This window comes from Megascapheus bottae, chromosome 7 (genome assembly GCF_031878675.1).
Source record: "Megascapheus bottae isolate mThoBot1 chromosome 7, mThoBot2.hap1, whole genome shotgun sequence".
Classification (NCBI taxonomy): Eukaryota; Metazoa; Chordata; class Mammalia; order Rodentia; family Geomyidae; genus Megascapheus; species Megascapheus bottae.
The window spans coordinates 12,895,781-12,914,916 of record NC_143515.1 but is presented as its reverse complement, the minus strand read 5'-3'; the positions used below and the strand labels follow the sequence as shown (position 1 = coordinate 12,914,916).

The window sequence follows — 19,136 nt, the reverse complement described above, 5'->3', positions numbered from 1 at the left end:
GAAAGGACTATTTTTTTGCCTTCTGTCCGTGTTATGCCCCAGTATGCCCACTGTTCTTGATCACAGCTGACTTCCTGCTTTAGTTTTATCAGGCATTTTTCTATGGCAGCCAGTCCTGGACCACCAGCTCCCCTTTGTTCCCCTACCACAGTGTGATCTGGTTTCTAATTCCCCCTCCCCCACAGATAGGTTCCTAAGCTTTCATCAAGGAACAGTTCCTAGGCATCCAGTGATGGATTATTTACTTCTGCTTTTCAGTTCCGTTCTAGTTAGGGGTTACATTTTGTCCCTCTGTCAAACTCGGAGTTATGTCTGATATACCTTCTCTTTGGTTAGGGTATTGGATTTAACTGCCTGCTGAGGTGACTTGGACTCTGGCCTCCCTCCCTCCCCTCCCAGTCTGCTCCAGGACAGCTACCATATCTGTATTCCTATACCATCTTGAGGAAGTATATTCACTTCATACCTCCATATGCCCTGTGGCTTTTCATTACTTACCACCTATCCATGTGTCTTTTCCCTAACTTCTCAGGTCTTTTAGAAGAAACCCAGGAATTTTATTTCTGTTTGAATTTTTTGGGGGGTCATGGGGCTTTGAACTCTGGGCCTGGGCATTGTCCCTGACTTCTTCAGCTCAAGGCTACCACCCTACCCCTGAGCCACAGCCCCACTTCCCATTTTCTAGTGATTAATTGGAGATAAGAGTCTCCCAGTATATAGTGCGGGGGCTGGCTTTGAACTATGATCCTCAGAGCTTAGCCTCCTGAGTAGAATTACAGCTACTCAGTGAGCCACTGCCACCACACCTGGCTTGGGTTTAAAAAAAAAAACAAAAAACTTTTTTTTTTTGTCTTTTCTTTTTTTGGTATTGGGGATCCAATCTAGGACATTGCATTTGCTGGGCCAGCACTTTGCCCCTGAGCTACATCCCAGCCCAGGATTCTTATTTCTGAATAAGAGACCGCTAAGGATGTCCTGAGGGACATCCAGGGTTTAGTATAGCCATTTGTCTCAAGTTTCCACCAAATCTGTTTCTTCCACTGCTTAGTCGGATCCTTGTGAAAGTATCAAATGTGCTGTAAAAGATAAGCCTGTGTGTGGCTTTTGGCTCTTGCCTGTAATCCTAGCTACTGAAGTGGCTGAGATCTGAGAATCACAGTTTAAAGAAAGCCCTGGCAGAAGAGTCCCTGAAACTCTTACTTTCAATTAGCCAGAAAAAAAAGCTGGAAATAGAGCTGTGGTTCAAGTGGTAGAAAGTGCAGCCTTGAATGAAAAAGTTAAGGGACAGTACCCAGGACCTGAGTTTAAGCTCCAGTCCCCAAACCCCACAAATGTTAGAAGGAATGGATATGTCAGGAAGTCTCATGGGATCTTTACACGTTGTATTCTTGTACTGAAACATCATATTGCTCATAAATGTTAGATTACGTCAATTAAAATGTCTTGAAAAATGTGTGAAAAATTAGGACATAGCTCTTTTTAATTATTTTTTGTTATGTGTATAATTTTTGTTTCATTAAATCCAAACACTTGCATTTTGTCTTCCTCCAAGGTAAATGCGCAGGAATGGGCAATTTACACAAGTATTTTCTCTCAGGTCCTCCCTCCATCGCTTGGATTGAAGGAGGTACTCGGCGACAGCCCCTCCACTCCCGCCCCTCCCACCCGCTCACCCGGAGCTCCTTTCCGCAGCGGCGGAGAGGGGTGGAGTGTAGAGGGGTGGGGAGCGGTCTCCTGGTCACGGCCGCCAGGGGAGCGAGGCGGGACCAGAGGGAGAGGACCTGGCAGCTTGATGGGACTTCCTCCCTCCACTCCGGAACTATGCGCACCAGCCGCTGGGACCCGGAAACCCGGGAGGCGCCTTGGGGAGCTGGCCAGGCTGGAGCTGCCCGGGGGCGGGCCTGGCCGTGGGCGGAGCCAAGGAGGGGGCGGGGCTCTATGATGAGAGGGCAGGGGGCGGGGCCTCATGGGAGAGCGGAGGGGCGGAGGCGGGGGGCGGGGAGGGGAGGCGCCGCGCTGCAAGCTAGGGAACCAGAGGCGGGGCCAGAGGTCCCGGAGCCGGCCTCCCCGGGGCGGGGTCTCACGGGTTGAGTGGGACGAGCTGCGCCTGCCGCGCTCCCGGGACTTCGCCAGCGCCGGGTACGGAGCGGACTGCGGTTCCCGCGCGCAGCCGTCACCGCCGTCACCTCTTGCCGAGCGGGGTTGGCCCGGTGTGGCCAGCGGCCGGGGCGATGTGAACCGGGGCCCGCGGGCGCGGCCGGGTCGCCGCGATGTGGCTCAAGCCCGAGGAGGTGCTGCTGAAGAACGCTCTGAAGCTCTGGGTGACCCAGAAGAGCAGCTGTTACTTCATCCTGCAGCGGCGCCGTGGGCACGGCGAAGGCGGGGGTCGCCTCACCGGTAAGGGGCGCGCTGGGGCGGGCTGGTTCGGGGCCTCGTTCCCTCCCGGGCCCGCGGCCCCCAGCTCGGGGCTGCATCGCAGGTGGAGATTTCCTGGGAGAGGCTGGGCCACGGTGGCCCAGCCCTGGGCTCGTTTTCCTTTCTTCTGCATTTGTCTCGCAACCTCTCGTCGAGGCTGAGGAGGAGGCACCCGCGGGCTGGCGTTTTCCAGGAGAGCAGGTGTCTGGCCACCTGGCCCCGGGAGCTCGCGGAGGTCAGAACTCGCTAGGGAATCGGAGGAGAAACGCTAGCCAGAGCATGACCCCCGGCAGGCAGCGGGGACTGGGAGTCGCCAGCCCCGCCTCCCCTTCTCCGGGGACCAGGCGTTTGTGTGGGGGCCAGGTGACTGCGGGGTACGCCCGGGCAGGCCCCGGCTGGACCATCTGGACACTACTGAGGTTCCAGGTGGTGTCGCTTCTAGGGACCTCAGCCGGCCCTTGGTGAGCCGGTGCTGTTCCCAGATGATCCAGGACGCTCTAGCCAGTGGGCTTAGTTCTCGAAGGGGGAAACGGAGGCAGCACGGATCCTCCCTCCCCAACAAGACAAAATTGAGCTTGTGTGGCTCTTTTCCTCCTCTCAATGTCTTTTTGAAGAAAAGAAAAATAAAAACAATACTTATAAAATTAATTTAAAAAAACTCAAGGCAGATTTTTTTCCTCTAAAAGTTATGGTGCACGGGTTTTTAAAATTAAAGCCAGTGTACATTTTTAGCTACAACACCTGTTTATACATATTAAAGAAAATTCCCTGTGTCCATACGGGGGTGTGAGAATGAAAGGGAATGCTAACCATCCTGTCACATCCCTCCTGTGGAAATGAGTGAGGCTGGAGGACCCAGAGGGAGCACTCTGATTAGGTCTCCAGGTTAACTGTTAATAACTAAAGGGTCCAGGAAGTGGAGTCTGGTAGAGAAATGAATCAATAAGTTGTAACCAGGCGGAATGCGGTGCAAGGGAGTAACTGCTGTGCTTCAGCCTTGGAGTAAGTGGGCAGCTGGATTTGTGAGAGGAAAGGGACTTCTGGAGACCCCAGGAGTGGGTAGTTGGGATGACAGGTGGGCTTTGATGATGGAGTTAATGTAGGAAGCCATAGGAACTTCACAGGCCCCAAAGCAGGACAGTGGTGTCTGGACTCTAGGGAGATGGAACGTACCAGCATACTGTCTGGGGCAGAGAGAGGTTTTAGGACTTCAATATTGAAGACAGTTTATCTTTATATTAAGTAGGGTATCTAATCTATAAATGACCTTCTTTAGTTGGGGCTGAGCACTGGGCTTGGAGATGGGAGAAGTGGGAAGCATAAGGACAGTTTGCTCTGTAAAATGCTTCCGTTCATTTACTTAGTTTATTGCACACTGATATTTGTTTGGTATGTTCTTAAAGAACCAGAAGGGTGGGTGAGTGAGAGCTTGAGGCCTTCAGATGAGGCACCTTCTAGCAGGGCCCAGGAGGGCCTGCTTAAGTTTCAGCTCCCTTCCTGTGAGTTTGACTCAGGTATGCAGAGTCTGTCTGTGAGGAACTCAGTGTGGATTGCATTCCATAAACAAGTAGGTCTCATGTAATGCCTGTGGCATTGGTCTTGTTTTAAATTTATTATAAATAAGCAGAAAGTTATTTCCTTTTACTTTCTCGTTCTTTCTTTTTTTCCCCATCCATTCAAAGCTGGCACACTCCTACTTGAACCTGGCTTTTCGCTGGTTAATTGGAGATAGGAGTCTCATGGACCTTCCTGCCTAAGTTGGCTTCAGACTGTAATTTTCATATCTCAGCATCCAAAGTAGGTTGGTTACAGGCTCTATTCTTTTTTAAGATAGGGTCTCACTAAGTAACCTAGATTGACTTCAAACTTGTCATTCTCCTGCCTTAGGCTCCTAAATACTGGGATTATAGGACTGAACCTTCACACTTGGCTCATAATTTTCCTAAAGGCTTTCAGGGGGAAAGCCCTCACAAAGGATACTTTATTCCTTAGAGACCTAGAACCTCTTGTTGATTGTGCTAGAGTGAGGACTCCTCTAGTTGAGCACTTGACCTGGGACTTGACTTGAGCTGGGAAGCAAATGGCATGGCTCTGCCAACAAAGCAGTTTTGACTTTACCATATGACTGTGCAGTATGACATTACTTATGTACAATTGGTATAATTTTACAGTTCTTCATCAAGAGGATGTGGATTAAGAAGTTACAATTTGATATTTTGTGCTTTGCGAAGGCTTACTTTAAGCCTTAAATCGATCCTGACTGTAATCCTAGCTAATCTCAGGAGTCTGAGATCTGAAGATTGACGTTTGAAGTTAGCTGGACGGTCTGTGAAATTCTTTCCTTCAGTTATCCACCAAAAAGCCAAAAGTAAAGCTGTGGCTCAAGTGGTGGAGTACCAGCTTTGAGAAAAAATGCTAAGATCCAGGCCCTGAGTACTGGCACACACACAAAAACCCCCACCAGAAACTAACAAAACATGGTGCACATAGAGAACTTACTTGTGTTTGGCACTCAGTAGGTTTGAAAATGGAAAAACAAAGTCACCTTAAAAAAAAAAAAACAAAAGACCTATGAGCACATCAGTAACTGTGTAAATTTTCTCTGTAGTAGAGGATATAAGAAATATGCATGGGCTGGGAGTTTGACCTAGTGGTAGAGTGCTTGCCTAGCATACATGAAGATACTGGTTCAATTCCTCAATACCACATATATAGAAAAAAGCCAGAAATGGTGTTGTGGCTTAAGTGGTAGAGCTCTAGCCTTGAGAAAGCCCAAGGACAGTGCTCAGGCCCCGAGTTCAAGGCCCAGGACTGGCAAAAAAATATGTATTTATCTATTAGGGAGTGCAGTATTTCCTCAGTATTGAGGATCTCCCGTGTGACTCCATCATGCCACTACTGTGCATGTCTGAAGGAAAGAAAATCAATATACAAGTAGATACATGCTTACTGAAGCTCTGTTCATAATAGCCAAAGGATGAAATCAGCTGAGGAACCAAACAACAGATGAAGAATACACACACACACACACACACACACACACACACACGTGTGTGTGTGTATGCATAATATGTGTATATATGTATGCATCTGGAATACATCACAGCTAAAGAAAAATATCCTGCCATTTGCAGGAAAATGGATGCATTTGGAGGATATACTGATTGAGACAAGACAAGCTCATGATAGTGTCAGTCATGGAAGATAGACATACATATTCATGAATATAGCTGTGTACATAGTTACACACACATATATGAGAACACGAATCCAACTGTGGGGCTACTTAGAAGAGAAGGTTGAGGTTTAATGGAGAGGGAATAGGACCATGAATAATTTTGAGGTACACTGTAAGTATATATGAAAACAGTATAAATCATTTTCAGTGAAGCTATTGATGGGTTGTAGCAGGGAAAGAAACGGGCTCTGTATGTTGCGGGGCGGTAAGGAAGGTGAAAGAAGATGAAGGTGGTGGATGTAATTTGTGGGCATCTATGAAAAGGGAACACTGAAACCTGATGAAACAATATTGGGAAAAAAGTAGAAGTAGAAGAGGATGGCTGAAATTGATTGGAATACATTGTATCCACTTGTGGCACTGTCACAATGAAATCCCTGCTTGTAAGCCAATTAATGTATGCTAACAAAACAAGAGACCTTCTGATACTTCCTAAAAGTACTGAAAAGCTTAGCTATTTCAAAGCAGGTTTGTGCTAAGGATTACCCAATGGCTAACGGCCGGGCATTTTTGCAAGATGTGGGTACAGAGCTTCACTGACCACAGAGAGAACTTCACCTTGGTGTTTCTTCAGACATCTAGTGTGTGTCTGCACACCATGTCTAATAGCGAAGCCTCTAGTGCCTCTGGAATGGGAAATCAAGGGATTCATATGGAGACACCAGGCTTACTCAGAGCAGCTCTGTCGAAAGACTGGAACCTGGTGACCCCTGTGTGGTGTGGCCTCTTCTGGCTGCTGTGTTAGGTGTTGTCCAGAGCTCTGTTCAGGTAGTTGAATTTGTTGATAGGTTTCATTTCCATCAGCTAGATGATTCATTGGCTCAGCCAGGCAGCTTGCTACCTTGGGTAAATGTCCAAGGTGGTGGTTCCAGAATCTTGGTTCTTGTTTTCCTAAAACACATGAAAAGAGACCACAAAGAAGCAGACTAGTTTGAATATAGGTTCATAAATGAAGTATACTGATAAAAAGAGCTAAATAAATTTGAATGACTGATAAGCCCCTTCATTTACTAAAAGCTTAAACCTTTGTAAGAATTGTATTTAATGAGAGGTCCCACCAGGGCCCTGGATTTATAAACAATCAAAGGCAATTTTAGTCACTCTAGGGTATCATTCTGTGTGGGTATGTGGCCATATGAAACTTCAAATTCAGAGCTTTGGGCTCTTGCGTAGCTTTCTTGCCCATGGCTGGTGTTTTACCATTTGAGCCATGCCTCCAGTCTGCATTTTTGCTGGTTAATTCGAGAAGTCTTTTTTTCCCCTAAGTTGGCCTTGGACCATGAACCTCTAGTTGTCAGCCTCCTGAGTGAGTAGCAAGGATTATAGGTATAAGCCACAGGTACCCAGTTCAGAACATCTGAAGACGGAAGTTAATGTGAGTGATGGGTGGTGAGGACTTGTAAGACCTGTAAGCCACACAGAAGACCTGAGTGTGATTGAGTGGCTGGTACCTTTAAAATAATTCATTTCCTAACAATGATGGGAATGATTTTATAGTCTTGACCCCCACATTCTGGTGCCACTGGGTAAAGGAGGAATGTATTGAAAGTAAAAGAGGTAAATCTGATAATATGCCTGTACAGACGTCCTTATTTTTAACTTTCAAATATTAAAATGTGGCTGTGATAATATTTTAATTACTTCTTGGGGTTGCATGAGCTGCCCTGGAACTAACTCCCAGACTGTTTCTCCTCTGCTTTCTGTTCTTAAGCACAGACAGATCCCATGTGCCAGGCACTTTTCTCTGCCAAGACCTTCACCAGCTGTCCTGGCTGCCTCCTCTGCCCTTCATCTTCCCCACTGCTCAATTCCTTCTTGTCACCCTCTAGTCTGAACCTGAGTTTAACTTTCTGGAAAGTTGAGCATCTGGGGCCTGGCACTTAAAAAAATAAAATTGGAAAAATTGAATCTTTCCATTACCCTTAGGAGATACTACCCTGTCTTTTGTTTTACTCTGAATTGGGCCACCTGATTTGAAGCCACTTCCACTTTCCTGCAGGGCACACATCTTCCTTGGTTATACAGCAGCTCTTGCTGGCTTAATCTGCCTGAAAGGAGGCAGAGCATGAGTTACAGGAGGGAGTGAGGCCCCAGATCTTTGTTCTTCTCTGCTATTCTCCAGTGCTAAGATGGTTCTTGTTACTAGACCACTCTCTTCTTTTTCGATGGTATTGGGGATTGAACAAAGGGGCCATGAGCTTGCAAAGTAGTATGGCTGGGAATGACAGGCACATACCACTGTGCCTAGCCATTGAGATGGAATCTCAGGATCTTTTATGTCCAGACTGGTCTTGAGCCATAATCTTCCATCTGTACCTCCCAAGTAACTAGGATTGTAGCTTTGAGTGAGCTATAGTCTGAAGCATTCTTGACAAACATTTGTTGAATATCTGGCTGTTCAAGGAGAACTGACTGATGAAAAACTTGTGAATTTAAAAAAGGTTTTGCACCAGCCTGGAAATAGAAATTGTGCAGCCCAGGAATAAATAACAGAGCATTGTTTCTGTAGGACAGGCAGTAGTGTGCTGGCCTGCACCAGCTGTTAGACCTGCCCACTGGTAACCTTTATGCAAATGATTTCATCACAGCCAGCACAATTCTCCAGGGCATCAGCAGCCAATTATCATAGCTCCACAATTTGAGTCATTTATATTCTTGAACACTTGGGGGGTCTGTTGTCCCACTGATTTTTAAAAAATTATTTTTCTGCCTGCCTTGAAAAAAGAAAAGAAAAGAAAATCCACGAAAAGAAAAGAAAAATCCACAACAAAACAAACAGCTTCTTTAGTAAGAGTTCCTTATAAAGGGCACTGCACATTGTGGTTCTTTTTAAATATGTGATCTTCCATGTGCATAAGCCTATCTCTGTAACGTAAAGTGCAAGTAGTGGAATTAACACTAGGTAGACCCAATACCTTTTACCAACAAAATATATTATATATATTATAATATAATATTCCAGGTGTCAGTGGCTCATGCCTGTAGTCCTAGCTACCTAGCGAGGATCTTAATTCAAAACCATCTTGGTCCATGAGACTCTCATTTCCAATTAATCAGCAAAGAACTGGAAGTGGAGCTGCGCCTCAAGTGGGAAAGTGACAGCACTGAGCAGAAAAGACAAGCTGTAATTCATTCATTTCTGTGTGATAATCTGTTCAATAATATGCTGTTGTTAGTGGGTTTGGGGGTTCTGGCTGTTTTTGCTGGTATACATGGTGTTGCTATGAATATTTTTGTATAATGGTAATGAAAACTTTCTAAGAGAAAATATCTATGAGTGCCTTTTTGGGGCGGGGGAGGGGGCAAGTCAGTCACCATGGGATCAGTTATGCTGCAGGAACAAGAGTCCCCATTCATGGACTTCTGTCTCCTATGTGCGTTACATACAAGTGTGGCCTAGCAGGAGCTTCTTTTCATTGGAGGCATTTGGGATAGGTGAAGGTTCCAATCTGTGCTTCCAAGATCCCAGGATGGGGAAGAGAACTTCCACGGAATTAATGTAAACCCCTTTGACTGGCTATAGAAAGTCACATGGCTATCCTCAACTCACACCTAAGAATGTGCCATTCTACTAGGCGCCTGGAGGGAGAGGGCTGGAACCTTTGTGAGCTATCTTTATCCTGGGCTGGATAGGTTCAAATTCTACATCATTCTTAATTCTTTTCCCAGGTGATTGTGTGTGTTTACATTTCTGGTTGCAATCTATTGGAATTCCCACAGTGGTACACTTTTGCTTTTGCTAGCTGACTGGAGATGTAGCATTTTGCAATATAGTAGTTATTAAAGTATATCGGGTTAGGTGCTGGTGGCTTACATTTGTATCCTATCTACTGAGGATGTCATGATTTCAGGATCATGGTTCAAAGCTAGTCTAGGCAGAAAAGTGAGACTCGATCTTCAATTAGCAAAAAGCTGAAAGTGGAGGTGTAGCTCATATGACATTGCTCTAGCCTTCAGCCACAAAGGTAAGGGACAGCACCCAGGCTCTGAGTTCAAGCTCACACATGCACATGCACACAAACAGTACCTCAGAACTACTGAGATGGAATTTCTTTTTGTTATACATATGATAGATTAAGCATCTTTTCCTTCTAGGGATTATTTATATCTTTTGCTTCATTCTTCTGTTGGGTTACTTATTTTGTGTTATCCAGTTTTTAGGAGATGTGTGAATATTTTGTCATTTTTTTCAATTAGACATATTAAAATATCTAAAGGAGCTTGGTCTTTTGTGGTTTTCCAATTTTTTGAATAACTGATATATTTAAATCTGAAGTTACTCTTCCTCAGGAGTTTGTACTTCTTTGTTGTTGGTGGTCATGGGCTTGAACTTTGCGCCTGGGCTCTTCAGCTCAAGGCTAGCCCTCTGCCACTTTGAGCCACAGCACCACTTCCAGTTTTCAGGTGGTTAAAGGAGAGATAGAGTCTCACGGAGTTTCGTGCCTGGGCTGGCTCTAAACTGTGATCCTTAGATCTCAGCCTCCTGTTTCACTAGGATTACAGATGTGAGCCACCTGTGCCCAGCTTGCACTGTTGTTACTTGTTCCTAGGGGAATTTCTGAGATGTTGGGTGGCAGAAATGTACCATACCATTCCTTACCTGTGGCAGTTGGCACAGAGGGCACTCCATATAGCCAAAGACTGCTTACTAAGAGAAAGGCATAACAGGTCACAGAGTCATCTAATCCATCTGTTTTCCCTCCCTAGCGTTTGAGCTCAGAGTCTTATGCTTTCTTGTTCAGCTTGCTGGATCACAGAGGGTGCTCCACTAGTTAAGCCATCCTTCCACAGTGTGGCTTTTTGCTGATTAAGGAGATGGAGTCTTGCAGACTTTTCTGAATTATGATCCTCTAGGCCTCAGCTTCCTGAGTAGCTAGGATTTTGTGTAACCACTGGTTCCTGGTTCATCTAATCAAAGTCTTAGATGGTTGAAGACCCTTCAGAAATGAAGACCTGCAGAAAGCTCTATGCTGAGGTTTCATGAAGCCAGAGCAGCCTTGTAGAGTTAGGTAGGATTGGCCCAAGAGTCTGAGGTAACTGTTGGAACAGACCCACATGGGGTCTAGGTCCCCTCTGGAGTAGGGAGGGAATGACCTTTCTCATTTTTGTGGTTCCATATGGGGGGAAGGACTAGCCACTGTCACCTGTCTTGAGGAACAAGAGTTCTTCTGATTTGTGTGATTTCAGAGGACTGAGAAAGACAGTGGACAGTAGAATAGGAGAAGGTCCTTCCAGTCCCTGTTGGTTCAGGAACTCAGCATACCACATGCGATACATTGGCCATCTAAGCCCCCGCATAGTGAAAGGCAGTCTGCTCTTCTGTCCTTCTCTGGGCTCAGATTGAAGGGGGGGGTAGAAGACTATAGGGAAACTTCTAGAAGACAGGGTACTAGACCAGACCCCATGCTGTTTGTGTGGATAGTAAAAAGATATATGAGAGAGGGAGGGGGAAGGGAGGGAGAGAGAGGGAGAGAGAATTTGAGTGTCTTAAGATCCCAGCTACTTGGAAGGTAAGTATCCAGGGTTTGACTGGGCAGAAAAAGTTATCAAGAGCCCAATAAACCACATAGAGTGGTATGTGCCTGTAATCCCAGTTGTATCAGATGATTAGGTAGGAGGAAAATAGTCCAAGGCCAACTCGGGTTAAAATGTGAGACCTTACTTGCCAAACTCACTAAAGCAAAAAATGGATGAGGTCATGATATAAGTGATCTCTCCTGCCTGGCTAGCTTCAGGCTCTGAGTTCAAAATCCCAGTTTTGACCAAAAAAAAAGTATGAATGCTATGATTGGTGTCTTTAAACCCAGTGCTTGGGAATCTGATGTAGAATTGTGACTTGGAAGTGAAGGCCGCCTGGAAGCAAACAGGGCTAGACCCTATCTCAAAAGAAAAAGGGAAAAGCTGGAGATGTAGCTCAGAGATAGAAGGCTTTCTCAGCATATTATACAAAACCCTGAGTTTAATCTCTAGCCCTATAGTAAATAAATAAATTGATCTAAGGAATAATATTGTAAAGCCTGTCATTTGGGAGAGTTGGAGGTAAAAGAGTGGGGGAGCCATGCAGGGGAAAGGACTTGATTTCCAGGAGGAGCCTGGGATAAGATTTTGTACTTGTTTCATTTGAACTCAGGGCATGGGTGCTGTCCCTGAGCTCTTTTGCTTAAGGCAACACTCTGTACCATTTTGAGCCACTTTCCAGTTTCTGGTGGCTAATTGGAGGTGAATCTCATGGGCTTTCTTGTCTGGGCTGGTTTTGAAGTGCAATTTTCAGACCTCAGTCTCCTGAGTAGCTAGGATTATAGGCATGAGCCACCAGCTCTAGGTTCATGTGCTACTTTACATGTTCCTATCACTCTGATCAAAGAGGCCCAGCATCTGAAGCCTAGGAGAGCCTGGCATTTCCCTTGTACAGTAGGTGTGCAGGGTGCTGGAGAAGGGGCCTATCTTCATCCCTGGATATCTGTGTCATTAGTGCTTGGTCCTGGCAGTGAGCTATATTTAGCCTTGGGAATGTCTAGCATATATTAGATGTGTTGTGTCTCTTTTAAACGGACACCTATTTTCAGAAATGCATCTAACTTAGTCAGGTACTTTTATCTGAATATATATATATATATATATATATATGTATATATTGTGCTTGTAGTAGGGCTTGAGCCTTGCTCTCTTTCTTGACCTTTTCTGTTCAAGGCTCTGTTCTACCATTTGAGCCATACCTCCACTTCTGCTTTTTTTGTGGTTAGAGATAAAAATGTCAGACTTTCTGCTCCTCAGCTGGCCTTGAATCTCAGTCCTTATATCTCAGCCTCCTCAGTTGCTACAATTATAAGTGTGAGCCACTTAACACATGGCTGTGTTCTGATTTTTTTCCTCTCTCTCTCTCTAGAGAAAATCATTTTACAATTTTAAGTTCATGATCTTTGTGTCTTATACTCAGATATGATTTGATGACATAACTAACTCCTTTTTGGGGGTCTCAGTATTTTGTTTCCTCAGCACCTACCCCCTCAGGAAGGATACAGTCTAGAGATGAAGAAGGTTGGTGGTATAGGGGTTGGCATAGGGTGATATCCAACCACGATTACTGCATTATAAATGGTGGTGAATATAAAGTTTGCAAGAGAGAATGCCAGACTAATCTTTTTCCTTTTTTTTTTTTTTTTGCCAATCCTGGGCTTGAGCTCAGGGCCTGAGCACTGTCCTTGGACTTTCTCAAGAACAGAAGCTTACCAATTGAGCCACAGCACAACTTTTAGCTTTTCCTATGTATGTGGTACTGAGAAATCGAGCCCCAGCCTTTGTGCATGCTAGGCAAGCACTCTACCACAAGGCCAAACTCCTGGCCCGATGCCAGGCTAATTTTTAGGATGGACCTGTGATCTTAACTGAGTTCTTTGGAGGGTGTGCAAGACAGTATTAACTGGTAAAAGTTGAGGAAAGGCTCTTGAGCAGTGGAAATGGCATGTGAAAAGGCCCTGAGGCCACCAAGAGTCTAGTTTGGACTAGTTAAACATGAGATGGCTGGATGTTAGTAACCCTTAAAGCAGTGTGTATGGGGGTTAGGGTGACCTAGGGAGCAGGAGGAAGCATGTACCCTGACGTCAAGGCATGCTGGGAGGAGGGAAGGGCCCCCTGTGCAATACACATTGGAAAAGGTTACTAAGACCCTGGAGAGCTGTGGATTGGGTGTAAGATGATGTCTCACAGAAATAGGCTGAGAGATCAGGGGCTGGTAAGGAAGCAGGAATAGCATGTTAAGGGCACAAATCAAGATGTGCTTTTTATTTTATTGTTACAGATTATTATTTGGCAAGAAGCAAGTGTCTGTTGAATGTTAAATGGACAGGTATGGACTTGGAAAGCACTATCAGCCTTGAGCCAGGTCAGGGTGGAGGAGTCCTGGGAGAGGAGATCTGGTGGGTCATTTTCCAAGGACTTTAGTTTGACAAGTAGGTTTAAGTTGTTGGAAAGAGATGATTGGCTCAACGACTCTGTCAGTGACTCTGTATGACAAACTGAGACACATATATGCTTGGTGTCTGCCCAGACTCCTGGCACAGAGCTCGTAAAATCCCTATACTTTCCTGAGTGGCAAGGGTGTCAGTAACAAATTGTGTGTTGATATCAGGGTCTTGGATCCCAGGCCCTGACACACAGCTCCCACATCTCATAGAATTTCTGGGTCACAGAGCATCTTCTAGTGAGGCTACCCTAGTTGGGGCTGGTCACTGGAATGACAGCCCAGAGTTCAAGTTTGGAGCCATCAGCTCCAGAGGAGAAAGAGGCTACAGATGGAGCCTTCATCACTAATGTATGGCAGGTTAGGAGCTCAATCAGAATCCAGATTGGTTAACAGATGCTGGGAGGGCCAGACACCACACGGACAGAAACTTTTGGGTTCAGGGCCCTTCTAGACTTTACCCATGCACCTCCATCTCCTCTATCTTTCCTCTTCCCTCCCCTTTCCATCCTCTCCTCTCCTCCTCCCCACTTCTCTTCCATTTCCCAGCATGACAGGCCAGGGCCTGGCATCCACACACTTCTTTTTTTTTTCATATATTTTTTATTGTAATTAATAGAAGGGTTACATTATATTCACCAGATAGAAGGTGCATTACTTCACATACATTGATACCCTTTCTCATGTCTTGGTCCCCATTTCCCTCACTCCCACCCCCACCCCTCATCTGTTTTTTTCCCCCTTCCATATCCAATTTCAAATAACCAAATACAAATATATCCAATATATCAGATAACAAAGTGAGATACTGTAACAATATGAGATAACCAAGGGACAGCAAAAGAGATGAGAGATAACATAGTACATTAAGGACAACAATCACTCATTATATGGCTTTTGTTTCTATATCTTTGTTTATCCTTTTATCCTGTTCTTTCTAGTGGTCTGGTAAACATAGTATTCCCCTGAGTTCTGGGAACTGCTAGAACAAACGATGGAGCATGAGGAGAGACATGCCAGTCCTGATTTATAGTGGGTTGGTGAGAAGCATAGATGATACCTTGGGGCTGCTGGTTGGCCTTCGAAGCGGGTCAGTCCTATGGGATAGTGCTTGTCCAGTGGGATCTATGTGGTGGGTGTTCTGATTGAGCTGTAGGGCACTCCATTGGCTAGGGAGTAGGAGAGTTGGTTGGTTTTAGAGGGACTTACACATATTTGGCTGGACTGTGAACAGTGGTAGTGGTGGGGTTCTGTTGTGTTCGCTTTTTGAAACCAGAATATTGGCTTTGTATTTGGAGGTAGTTGTCTTACCTGGAAAGGAGAAGTATTTAAGACTATAGCAACCGGGCCCAGGAGTTTTGGCCTAGTGGTAGAGTGCTTACCTAGCAGGCGTGAAGACCCAGATTCAATTCCTCGGTACCACATACATAGAAAAAAGGCAGAAATGGTTTTGTGGCTCAAGTGGTAAAGCTCTAGCCTTGAGAAGGCCCAAGGACAGTGCTCAGGCCTTGAGTTCAACCAAGACTGGCCCCCCAAAAAAGAATATAGCATCTTAAAAATTAGGTATTAGCTGGCTACTGGTGGCTGACACCTGTGAACCTAGGGACTCGAGGCTGAGATAGGAGGATTATGGTTCAAAGCCAGCTCAAGCAGGAAGTAATTTCAAATTCCTAGACTCAAAGATTCTCTCCCCCTCTCTCTTCCTCTCTCTCCCCCTCTCTCTCTTCCCTCTCTCTCTCTCCTCTCTCTCTCTCCTCCCTCTCCCCTCTTACCTCTCTCCCCTCTTTCCTCTCTCCCCTCCCCTCACTCTCTCCTCTGTCTCTGTCTCTGTCTCTCTCTGTCTCTCTGTCTCTGTCTCTCTGTCTCTCTGTCTCTCTGTCTCTCTCTCTCTCTCTCTCTCTCTCTCTCTCTCTCTCTCTCTCTCACACACACACACACACACACACACACAAATTAGGTATTGTTCTGGGTGCTAGTAGCCTCAAGCCTGTAATCCTAGCTACTCAGTAGACTGAGATCTGAGGAGCTAGTTCAAAGCTAGCTGGGGTAGAAAAATTCATGAGATTCTTATCTCCAGTTGAACAACAAAGACCAGAAGTCCAGCTCTGTGACTCGAGGGGTAGAACACCAGTCCTGAGTGGAAAGCCAAGCCAGAGCTTGCTTAAGGTAAGCCAGCAGGCACTCGTACAAATAAATAATGTCGCCTGGAGGTGTGGTTCAGAGTGTGTTCAGCATTTCTGAGGCCCTGGGTTCAGTCCTAGCACTGAGAAGTAACACTGGGAGATGTTACTTGGCTGGAATTTGGTGTCGCCTGATTCCTGTATGTGAGACAGTGCCCCTTGGATTATCTTGTTTAGCCAGGCGCTGGTAGTTCATGGCTATAATCCTATCTACTCAGGAGGCTGAGATTGAAGACCACTGTTCAAAGCCAACTGAGGCACAAAAAGTGTGTGAGGCTTATCTTCTATTAACCACCAGAAAACCGGAAGTAGTACTGTGACTCAAGTAGAGAGCAATAGCCTTGAGCTGGAGAACTCAGGGACAACCTCCAGGTCTGCAGTTCAAGCCTCAAGATCGACCAAAAAAAAAAAAAAAAAAAAAAAGCCTAGTAAAGAATCATTGGGAAGAAACTTCTGAACTTATCCCTTAAAATGTAGGGTTTGAACTCAGGATGTGACACTTCTTAGGCAAGCTCATTACCACATGAATGACTTCATATCTGGGGTGGCCTGGGCTGTGTCCTCCTACTACCCTCCCCCATTTTACTGGGATGAAAGATGCACACTACCATGTCTAGCCATTCTGCTTCCCTATAATTAGGATGACAGGCACACTCTACGACACTCAGCTATTAGAAACTTGGATGCTTGGGCTGTCCTCAAACCACAGTCCCCTGGTCTCCACTTTCTGAGTAGCTATGATTAGAGGCTGAGCTGCTTCATCTTGCTCAGAAACACTTCTAGACAGCATCAACACCATCAGCTGAACCATAGGGAGGGGCTTAGGGAGTGTGGGTTCAGGACTTCTGCTAATTTGTTATTATTAAAAATAAGATATTTCAGATTGCTTTTCTGAATACATAGCCTGTGATACATTATCTGTCAAGGATGTAGTTGTTGCAAGGTTCCAGCTGGAAGGCAGGTTCTGTAAATCCAGCATCCACACCTTCTGTGCATTTGCATATTTATTTATTTGTGGGTTGTGGGGCTTGAACTCTGGCCTGGGCGCTGTCCCTGAGTTCTTCAGCTCAGGGCTACCACCCTGGGCCTGGGCTACTGCCTTGCCCTTGAACCACAGCCACACTTCCCATTTTCTAAAGGTTAATTGGAGATAAGAGTCTCAGGTCCTTTTGTGCCTGGGCTGGCTTTGAACCTTGATCTTCAGATTCTCAGCCTTCTGAGTACTAGGATTACAGGCATGAGCCACCACGCCCAGTTCTGCATTTGCTTTTTTTTTCCAACATTACTCACAATATATCTTTGGAGTTTTTTTCATATATTTTTTTTGTAATTAATGGAAGGGTTACATTATATTCACCAGATAGAAGGTGCATTAGTTCACCAACATTGACTTTTTTATTAAAGACTTGATTAACATTGATTTTTACATCATATTTCAAATGACATGTTTAACAAACAAGTGTTCAAAAAGGGAATCTGTATACAATCACTGGCACTTAGATTTTAGAACATACTCAAAATTAGGCTAAGGGTTTGTGTATCATAGATACATATTAATTTATGTAATAAACATGTCTATAGTCATAATTTTTTATGTTTATGTGGTTGTGTTTATATTTCTAATACCATGTCCATAGCATTGGCTATGCAAATATTGAGTCCTCCCTCTTGTACTGTTTGGATCTAATAGCCACATATTAAGGATACCATGCACCTTTTGTTACCAACATTGACTTTTAACTGTACTTTCCCTCAGATTCTTTGGGAAAGAATCCTCATTCAGATTTCCATATGGTCCCAAGGTAATGGGATTAATAGGGGGATTAGGTTCCAAAATCACCAGGAAGCTGTTAAAAACATCTCTCACGATCAGCAACTCACCCATCTCTTGGTAAGTTCTCCTTGTGAGGAGATTGGGCTCTGTCCCTGTGAGCTCAGGAAGGGCACATTCTCCTGGAGTAATGGAGGCTTCATGCAGATTTTCTTTCTCTTTGTTGGTTAGGGTGTATTATTGAACTTGGTAACTCAGATATGGGATGTACAGCCAGTGTTCTGCCAACTGCTAGGAAACTGTTTTTATTTCTTTTTCTTCCCAGTCCTGGGGCATGGGCTTTCTCTAGGTTAGCACTCTTCCTTCCACTAAGCCATAGTACCACTTCTGGCCTTTTCTATTTATGTGATACCCAGGGAACCAAGCCCAGGGCTTTGGGCATACTAGGCAAGCACTCTACCACGATGCCACGTTCCTAGCCTCAGTTCATTTTTTGTTGTTGTTGTTGTTGTTGTTGGTCATGGGGCTTGAACTCTGGGCCTGGGCACTGTCCATGAGCTCTTCAGCTCAAAGCTACCACCCTATCCCTGGAGCCACAGCCCCACTTCTTGTTTTTTAGTGATTAGAGATAAGAGTCTCAAGGTCTTTTGTGCCCTGGCTGGCTTTGAACCTTGATCCTCAGATCTCAGCCTCCTGAGTAGCTAGGATTACAGGGGTGAGCCACTGTGCCTAGTTCAGTTCTCTGGTTTTAAAGGAACCTCCATACTGATTTCCATGGGGCTACAGGATTTTTTCCCTCCCAGTCCTGGGGCTTGAACTCAGGGCCTAGGCACTTTTGCTCAAGGCTAATGCTCTGCCACTTGAGCCACAGCACTATTTTCAGCTTTTTCTGAATATGTGTTACAGAGGAATCGAACCTAGGGCTTAGTGCTTACTAAGTGAGCACTCTACCACTAGGCTACATTCCCGGCCCAGAGGCTGCACAATTTTAGCATCCTTACTCCCCAACTTTGCTAGCATTGACTATTCTTTTTCTTGATCATAGCCTTCTGACATGAGTGAGATAGAATCCCAATGATGTTTTGATTTTCATTTCTTTATATCCAAGGCTGCTGACCATTTCTTCATGTATTTATTGCCCATTTGTACTCCTTTTGAAAACTGTTCAACTCATCTGTCCATTTATTAATTTGATTATTATTTTGGTCTTTAATTTTTGGAGCTCCTATATTGCAGATGTTAATCCTTTTTTTTCTGAAGAATAATTGACAAATATTTTCTATCATTCTGTAGATTTTCTTTGGGTTTGGGGCAGTTTTCAGTTTTACTTTCTGTGCTATTGAGTTCTATCCAGGAAGGAATCACTTATGCCTGTTTCTTCCTAGGTTTTCCTCATATTTTCCTGTAGTAATGTCAAAGTTTCTGGCCTTACATTAAAATCTTTGATCCATTTGGAATTTATTTTTGTGCAGGTTGAGAGACAGGTCATGTTTCAGTCTTCTGTGTGTAGATACCCAGTTTTCAACTGGCACATTTTCCAAGGAAGACAAGGACAGGATTCTGGAATAAGCC

At 44.9% G+C, this 19,136-nt stretch overlaps 1 protein-coding gene across 1 annotated transcript in view; it reads left to right on the top strand.

Annotated features, from left to right (window-relative positions):
* The first annotated feature begins 2,130 nt into the window (after positions 1–2,130).
* The window catches only part of Tbc1d8 (TBC1 domain family member 8), a 110,980-nt gene continuing 93,974 nt past the window's right edge, over positions 2,131–19,136 (top strand). The window contains exon 1 of the mRNA XM_090336517.1: positions 2,131–2,397. Within this exon, the coding sequence (XP_090192643.1) occupies positions 2,271–2,397 (127 nt within the window). The 5' untranslated portion in view covers positions 2,131–2,270. The remainder of the gene's footprint in view (positions 2,398–19,136) is intronic.